At 43.7% G+C, this 9,342-nt stretch overlaps 1 protein-coding gene across 1 annotated transcript; it reads left to right on the top strand.

Moving 5' to 3' along the window:
• Nucleotides 1–712, top strand: LOC308417321 (PRELI domain-containing protein 1, mitochondrial-like; the record flags this gene model as incomplete). Its single annotated transcript, XM_080912547.1, has 1 exon — nt 1–712. One exon carries the CDS (start codon nt 1–3, stop codon nt 649–651), a length of 651 nt encoding a protein of 216 aa, XP_080768673.1. The 3' UTR covers nt 652–712.
• Between the last annotated feature and the right edge of the window lie 8,630 nt (nt 713–9,342).

Below are 9,342 nucleotides of genomic sequence, written 5' to 3'. Positions count from 1 at the left end.
ATGGTGAAGTATTTCCTGGACCAGAGCGTGCTCCGAAGTTCCTGGGACCAAGTGTTCGCTGCCTTCTGGCAACGGTACCCGAATCCCTATAGCAAACATGTCTTAACCGAAGACATAGTGCACCGGGAGGTGACCCCTGACCAGAAGCTTCTGTCCCGAAGACTCCTGACCAAGACCAACAGGATGCCACGTTGGGCAGAGCGACTGTTTCCTGCCAACGTTGCTCACTCGGTGTACATCCTGGAGGACTCCGTTGTGGACCCGCAGAATCAGACCATGACCACCTTCACCTGGAACATCAACCACGTCCGGCTGATGGTGGTGGAGGAACGATGTGTTTACGGTGTGAACTCTGACAACAGCGGCTGGACGGAAATCCGTAGGGAAGCCTGGGTCTCCTCTAACTTATTTGGCGTCTCCAGAGCTGTCCAGGAATTTGGTCTTGCCCGGTTCAAAAGCAATGTGACCAAGACAATGAAGGGCTTTGAATACATCCTGGCCAAGCTACAAGGTGAGGCCCCTTCCAAAACACTTGTTGAGACAGCCAAAGAGGCCAAAGAGAAAGCAAAGGAGACGGCACTGGCAGCTACAGAGAAGGCCAAGGACCTGGCCAACAAGGCCGCCACCAAGCAGCAGCAGCAGCTCGTATAGCATACTTGCTCCCTTCTCCCCAGTGTACTTGATTATTAAAGCTCAACCTGCAGCCCTCTCTGCTGTCTAGGGTGGTGGGTCAGGGCCCTGTCCGGGTCAGCATCTGCACCACACCTAGCTCTGTCTACTGGGCGCAGGAGTGCAGTGACTTTCCCGAGGTCACTGCAGTGATAGACTGTAGGCTCCATGAGGGCAGGACTCCTTGTTTTATCCTCTGCTGTGTCCCAAGTACCCTGAACAATATTTAGCACATAACATGCACTCAATAAACACATGATTGGATTAGCTCCCTCCCCCAAAAAAATAAAAAAATAAAATAAATGCTAAATTCTATATCCTCTGGCTACTGTTATTTTTCTCCAAAAAAAGTAATGTTTCCTTTACTAGACAACTAATTTGTTTGAGTAACAGTGTAAACCGTAAACTAGGTCCCCTAGTCTTAAGTTTTACTTTGCTGGAAATAGAACCCACACCAGGCAAGGGTTCTGCTGGTGAGCTAGACCCCAATTCAAATCTCCATACCCTCACCCATTTCTTTCTGTTAGGTTTGCTTTGGGTTTAAGACAGGGTTTCACTATGTAGCCCTGAATATCCTGGAACTCACTCTGTAGACCAGGTTGATTTTGAACTCAGAGAGATCTGCCTGCCTCTGCCTCTTGAGTGCTGGGATTAAAGGCAATCTAGATCTCAAGTATTCTGCTGTCCAAATATTCAGAAATAAGCTCAAACTGGACTATAGGAGAATTTCAGGTGGTTAGATAAAAGCCAGCTTTTCTCAGAAACGTGTGAAGCTGGTTTCCATCTTAACCCAATGAGCCATCTCCACAACCTTCCAAAACTTTATTAGACACCTTAAACACTTATAGTTTTGTTAAATACATAAAAACTTTGAATGTTTCTATTTTTTATTTTGACTCCTACTCCTACTAGATGAGAACTAGTCACTTTAACCCAACCAGGATGGAAGCTACAATACAACATCATCTCCTAAGATGTGGTTCCAAAGGTTGAGCCAAGGGCCTCATGCATTCTTGTGCCTGGCAAGCACGCTGCCCCGAGTTCCTCCCTAGCCCACCACTGCTGCTTTAACACAGCTCACTGCATGCTTCCTCTTGTTCCCAGTAAGGAGACCTGAGCCTTCTCCCTCCTCTGCTTTTCAGAGACCGAGGCTGCCATATTTTTAGCATCTGGCCTTATGTTTCAGAGCTCCTCAGATCCCAGTTTTGTCCCTCCAGAGTCCTGGGGCCACTCAGTGCAACTGGCTTGTTTGGTGCCTAGGTACATTCTTAGATTCATTCCAAGCCTCTTGCTTAAACTCAGAATAGCAAATAAGCCTCCTGAAAAAGCTCCTGCCATTGTGGGATCACTTTTCTGTGATTAGCCTTACTCTGCAAAGGTAGGTTGTGATACCCCTGACTTCAGCATCAGTTGGAAACATGCATACACATATGTGTATATGGTACTATAGTTGTTAGGGTCACATCCTGGGCTCTGGAAATCCCAACAAAGTACATCAGGGCCTCCATCCTTAATACACCAACTGAAGGGATGGTTAATAATGAAAAGGAGACATTCAGTGTGGCTACATAGACAAGAGGAACAAAAATAACAGGTTCAGTGATTCCCCTGCCAAAGGCCATTTTCCAGGTTCTCCCATGACGTTTGGGTTTAGAGAGCATGGGAGCTGTATAACCAAGCAGTACTGGTGAGGTGCGCTCCTGCCATCAGCTGCTCTGCTTTAGTCTGTCCTTCAAATTGGATTGTCCAAAACCCTTATAGGGAAGGCACATTTTTCAGGCTGGCACCAGCACTACAGGCTTTCTCCTCCCCCAGCATAGGATTCCTACAGAAATTTAGTATTTTGGAACCTATTGTTTCAATAATCTGATAATCAGCAGGAAGGGGACAGAGTGTCTGTTTAGACTGTGTTGTCCCTTTCCGGGATGATCGAGGGCTCGTACATGCTGAGCACACACTTTACCACCAAGCTACTGTCTCCCCTCTCTCTGAGACTGTTGGGAAAGCTATATTTATGTGTTTTATCTGTTTCCTGGAGCAAAGGCCACCATTCTACCAAAAGTAGAACTAGATAAACACCTTTCCTTTTTTTTTGTTTGCTTGTTTGTTTTTGTTTTTTAAGAAAGGGTTTCTTGTATCCCAGACTGGCTTCCAACTATAAAACAGAGGTTGACCTTGAGCTTCTGATTCTTTTTCAAAGTATGTGGCAAAGGCCCACTCTACCTAATTTATGAGTGCTGGGAATTGGAGATCAAACCCAGGGTTTTGGACATGCTCAAAAAGCACACATTAAACACTACCTACCTACCTACCTACCTACCTATCTATCTATCTATCTATCTATCTACCTATCTATCTATCTACCTATCTACCTGTCTGTCTGTCTGTATGTATATATGTATGTATGTATGTATGTATGTATGTATGTATGTGGGTCAAGGGGCAAGTGCAGCTTGTGGGAGTGGTTCTCTCCTTCCAAAATGTAGGTCCTGGAGATCTGCTCTAACTCAGGTCTTCATATCTCGCTGTAGGTGTCTTTACCTGTTGAGCTATCTTGCTGGAGTGGCTTTTCACTTAAAGGCTCCATTTAGCCCTTATCTCACTCATAAGTGTCCCAGTGCTTATAATCTTATTTTTCTGATTTGCCTAACTGGTCCCTGCTTGGAGAGTTCTGATGTAATGTTTATTGTTGCTGCTGCTGTAGTCTTTGTCTTTGGTGGCACCAGCACTGGGGATTGAATGCACAGTCCCCTTTGCATGCAAGGCACATGCTGTGCCACTGGTGGTTTGAATATTCATGACCCAGGGAATGGCATTATTAGGACATGTGGCCTTATTGGAGGAAGTATGTCACTGTGGGGATGGGCTTTGAGACCATCCTTATAGCTGTCTGACTCTTCCTGGTTACCTTTGGATCAAGATGTAGAACTCTCAGCTCCTTCTTCGGCACCATGTCTGCCTGGATGCTGCCATACTTCCCATCTTGATGATAATGGACCGAATCTCTGAAACTATAATCCTGCCCCAATTAACTGTTGTCTTTTATATGAGTTGCCTTGGTCATGGTGTGCTTGCCTTTATAGAACTCAGGCAAAGAGTTGACTCCATATGGGCTGAGTATAAAGGGTACAACTCAGAAGCTGGGTGTGTTGATTCACTCACTTATGAGCCCAGCACCCAGGAAACTGAGGCAGGGAAATCGCTACAACTTGAAACTAACACAGTGAGTTTCAAGCTAGCTTGGATGACAAAGACTGGCATAAACCAGAACAAAATACAACACAATGCAGACCAGTGGTGTGAGCCTTGTGCCTTTCAATTCAGTTGCTCTCCAAATTATCCTTTATTGTTTCTGTGGGGGGGGGGGGTTCAGCACATGTGCATGACTAATTATTGGTGGTTGGTGACTGGCTTCATCTTCTTTTCCTCCTTAGGGGTCTGGGTGGGGCTGATAGCTCCAACCCTCTAATCACTAGAGTTCCCCAAGCAGCTAGCCCCACCAGTGAAGCAATTTAGGAGTTCCCAGACACCCTCAGCTCAGTAGCATCCAAAATTCACACCACTTTGGATATTCTAAGAATTTTAGGAATTAAATGTCAGGAAACAGGGCAGAGACAAATATATTTTCTGGACCCTTCTCTTTGTCATAAGTGTCTATAAATTATGCAGCGTCAAGGATTTGAAATAAATAACTGAAGTAGCATTATAGTAATGTTTTCTTTGTAAGCTGTTTCTGATTATTCTTGTATTATCTATTAGAAGACTATAAATAGAGCTGGTGTAGTGGTATGTGCCTGTCATCACAACACTCATGAGGCTGAGCAGGAGCATCTTGTGCTCAAGGCCAGCTTGAACTTCTGAGAAAAAACTATCTTTACAAAAGGGAAAAGGGTTACATAAGAAGATACAGCTTGTCAAGAAGAATGGGGACAAAAACAAAAAAAAAAAAAAAACAAAAAAACCTCAAATGGATTGGGGACCATAAAGGAGATTGTGGTGTACTCCTTCTGCTTTCTGTGAGCACTGCACACATGTGATGCACAGACATACATGCAGGCAAAACATTCATGCACATAAAATAAAATTAAATCTCAAAAATGTCAAGAAAAAACCAGAGATATATCTGTCTTGGTCAGTGTTTTGTTGCTGTGAATAGACACTGACCAAGGAAACTCTTTTTTTTTTTTTTTTTTTTTTTTTGAAAAGCAGTGAAAATTTTTACTTATTACGTTTCAAAGCTGATGTTTCAGAACACAAACATTGTTTGTCACGTTCCACACAATAAATCGTCTTTAAAAGTGACCACTGGATCTGGAGTTCAAAGTCATCCTCTGCTAAGTAATTAAGCTCAAGGCCAGTTTAGGCTACAGGTAAATTCTTTTCAAAAAGAAGAAAAGGAAAGGGCTTGTAAAATGTGCCGGGAATATGTTAATTATGTATGAAGACTTGCAGGGCCTGGAGAGATGGTTCTGTGGTTAGGAGGAAGTACTGCTCTTCCAGAGAACCTGGTTTTACTTCACAGCATCCAGAGAGGCTCAGATCCATCTGAGACTCCAGCTCCAGAGAATCAAATGCTCTCTTCTGCACCCTGGGAGCACCGTTTTAAAAATCATCTCCCGAATCATTTCCTTTGGCGACTGCGCCATCTATATTAGTAGGCAGGCCAGAGTATCATAGTCCTTTCTTCAGAGACTATGCTTCCAGAACGTTTGTAGAGCCGAAACTAACACAAGACTCCATCTCCCGATGCTCATTTCTCTAGAACAGACGCATCTATCTTTTTATACATCCACGATCCAACCTTTCACTGACCTCCAAGATAAAGAGTAAACTTTAACTTCACGCCCGACTCCATAACCCTTTATAAGCTGCCGCGGAGAGGTGTGCTGACACGCACAAGCCAGGACTCTCCAGGGAACTGCCAAGAATTGGTTCCAGTTTTTATATAAAAGAATTTAATGGGGCTTACTTACAGTTTGAGTCCATTGTCGTGGTGGGAAGTATGGTGTCACACAGGCAGGCACCATGCTGGAGAAGTAGCTGAGAGTTCTACCACTGGATCAGCAGGCAGCAGAAAAGAGGGCATGGCTTGGGTTTTTGAAACCTCAAAGCCTATCCCTAGTGACATAGTACCTCCAGCAAGGCCACACCTTCTAATCCTTCCAAATACTGCCACTTCCTGAGCATTCAAATACATGAGCCTATAGGGCTATTCTTACTTAAGCCATCACAATGTTCAATGTGGCCCACTGAGTAAAGGAATAAATAAGGGGGTCTATGACCCCCAAGTCTGATTTGGGGTTTTAGTTTAAACTGAGGGTAAGAGGTATACTTAACTAAGCAGTCTTGGTCAAGGTGTGGTCTGGCCCATTATTGTCTCTGATCCAGTCTATCCTTCAAGGTGATCTGACAAGTTGTCAAAACTGAAATCTCACTTTCTCTTTGGCTTCAGCCCTTCTCTTCCCTCTGCTGCAGATCCCCAAGGAAATTGTACTTCTTTGGGGTCATTGTCTTAATAGCCCATGGGAGGGGGAACAACAATTGTCTGTCTTTAGAGTTTCTCTTTTCCTGCATGGAGAGCTACAAGCTATAATGAAAAGACTCAAAATCAGGCTATTTTCTCATCTCTCTTTTCCTTGGACAGACAAGGCAGGTGGTAGCTTTGCTGGCATTTAAGATTATTTACTCCAATTTAATCCAAGCAAGCACCTATCATCATCTGAATGCTGCTGAGTCAGGCAGAGAATCCATAATTACTAGGCCTACTGGGTCTTACTGCAGTGCTAGCTCAGTCTGGCCTGAAACCCGCTGTGTCTACTGAGCTGATCTTGAACTCAGTAATCCTCCTGTCTTGGTCTTTCCCAACTGTCAGTACTGTGACAGACACAAGTGTGCACCATTATGTTCACTGACATGAGAAAGGTGTAAGAGGAAGAAATGTGGGTGAATTCCCACCAGAGGGAACCAGACTGAGGGTAAGGGGAGTTGTCTTGGCCTCATCTCTTGTGCTTTTGTGTGGGGTCCACGTCTATGTAGATACTTTCTGGTCTTGTTAAATAGTAAATTTTACATTATTAGTTATCTTTCTTGGGACATTTGGGGTAAAGCCATGGGTCATGGGTCACTAGGTGTTAAGTTCTAGACGTTTCTATAAAGGCATTAGAAGATGTGGATCAGGCTCTAAGTAGTTAGGTAAGGTTTATTGACATAGCAATTTTGTTTTTATTTCTAGCATTTGTCTCTTTATTTAATAGGCTTGTGTGTGCATGTGTAAAGGTCACACACTACACACACACACACACACACACACACACACACACACGAGTTTCTGTGCTACCTACATGCAGTTGCCTGCAGAGGCCTGACAGCATTGGCTTCCACTAGAGCTGGAGTTACAGATGTACAAGCCCCTGACATGGGGCTTTTGACAGTTCTGTAACCATCTTACAGGAGAGGAATCTTTTTTCTTTTTGTTTTTTTGATAAAGTTTCTCTGTGTAACCCTGGCTGTCCTGGAACTAGCTCTGTGGACCAGGCTGGTCTTAAACGCAAGAGATCCATCTGCCTTCCAAGTGCTGGGAATAAAGGCATCTACAACCAAAGTCTGGCTCAGGAGAGTAATTTTAAAGAGACATTTGTGCTCTCAGACTATGAACCCCAAAGAATCAAACTTCCTCCAGGGATCTCATGCAGAGGGAAAAGAAGGGATGCAAGCCTGGAGTCACTCAGAGGAGACTCTTGCCTCCCAGGAAGACACTGCATACAGCTTTGGCAACCTGCTATGCATGACAATTGGAGCAAGACAAAGACCAATGATGCATGGGACACACCTTGACTTAAGACAGCTTTGTTATATACACTCTTTGCTCTCTATTTAAACTTAAAAAAACACTTTAATCATATGTGTGGAGTGTGCACATTCCTTCAGGGGCCAGAGGTGCTGGATGCCTCCAGAGCTGGAATAATGGGCAGTTGAGTTGGACACAGAATTCAAGTTCTCTGGAAGAACCAGATGCCCTCTAACTTGCTGAACCATCTTGCTATCCTGTTCTATCTACACTTAAACCCATATCTAATATTCAGAAGATGGAACTGGAGAGAATGTGTTACTGGAACCCTTCATATGTCCTCTTCCACTGTGGCCACACTGAATAATCTCATCTTTGCTTCTCACTATTACTTGTCCATTTAGTTGATATATTGATGGTGCGTGGTTGTTTGTTTTGTTTTGAGACAAGGTTTCTTTGTGTAGCTCAGGCTGTCCTGCAACTATCTCTCTAGACCAGTCTGGCCTCTAACTCACAGAAATCCAGCTTCCTCTGCCTCCTGAGTGCTGGGATTAAAGGCATGCACTACCACTGCCCAGCTTGGCAACATTTTTACATGCAAAACATTTTTTTTGTAATATCCAAGTAAGAGAAAGAACCCAAAAGTTTAGCGTACACACTAGTTTTACTAGAATTCAGCTGTTTTCTCTATTTTTAAAAATTATGATCTATTTCATGTATGAATGCTCTATTTGCACGTACACCTGCATGCTAGATCTCATTGGCTATGAACTATGTGGTTGCTGGGAATTGAACTCTGGACTTCTGTCTAGCACAGCAACCAGAGCTCTTAAGCCCTGAGCCAACCTCTCCATTTCTGAATCCAGTTGCTTTTATTCAGATGCTGTAGAATTCATGGCTTCCCCTTCTCCCAGTGTAATAGCCCATTAGTCCCAGGCATTCGCTACCTGGCATTTCAATGTCTGCCTGTGCTTAAACACTGTATGTTCCACACAGCTATGAGGTGTGGTCTGATTTGATTAATAGTTGGTTCTTTTTCCCTTCTTTTATTCACTCTCTCTTTGGTGCTGGGTATTGAACCCAGGTCCTTGCACATGCTACAATCATGCTCTAGCACTGAGCCATACTCCCAGCCCTTTCCAAACCTTCTGCCCTGAAACTTGAGCTGACATTTCCTCTATGTAAGATCTCAGGAACATTGTTGTTGTGATTTAAAACTAAGAAGCATGCATGAAATCGCCATGTATTGAAACAGAAAATTTTAAGAAATCAAATGTGAAAAAATAGGGGAGGAGAGTTTACCTTAATAGGGTAAGTGTTGAATTTCTTTTAAAAAATCAGACTTTTAAATACAATTCAATGTGATTATCTTTCCTACTTCTTGACAACTGCTTCCTACTTTGACCTTGTTTTTGGTCACATGACTTGCTTTGACCAATGGGAATCAAAACAGAGGACTGACCTGTGAATGCGATGGGGACAAGTTCTCTCCTGCTTCTAGGTCATCATCATGCAGACCCAGGTAATCTGCTGGTGGATGAGTCATAAGACCCACAGCCCAGTAAGCTGTTATTCCTCCTGAGGTCACCGTAGGTTAGTCAAGTTAAAGGCCCAAGATTATCATGGCTGACCACAGACAGCCTTGAGGAGGCCCAGCTGCAATCATCCTGACCAGCCCAGATGAGCTGATTCCTACTATGTGCCAGCTGACCGCACAGGAATCCATGCTACTGAGTTTGGTGATGGTTTGCCATAACCAACCATCACAGTTTAGCAACAGAAAGTAGCAAATATGTTAAACTTTCCTTTGCTAAACTGGCTATGAAGAATTTTTTTTCTCTTGAGAGTGATTTCAGCTTCTAGGAAACATAGAATCTAAAGGAAAC

This window comes from Micromys minutus (genome assembly GCF_963924665.1).
Source record: "Micromys minutus genome assembly, chromosome: 2".
Lineage (NCBI taxonomy): Eukaryota > Metazoa > Chordata > Mammalia > Rodentia > Muridae > Micromys > Micromys minutus.
Note: the sequence above shows the minus strand (reverse complement) of the source record. Positions and strands in the feature narration are given on the sequence as shown.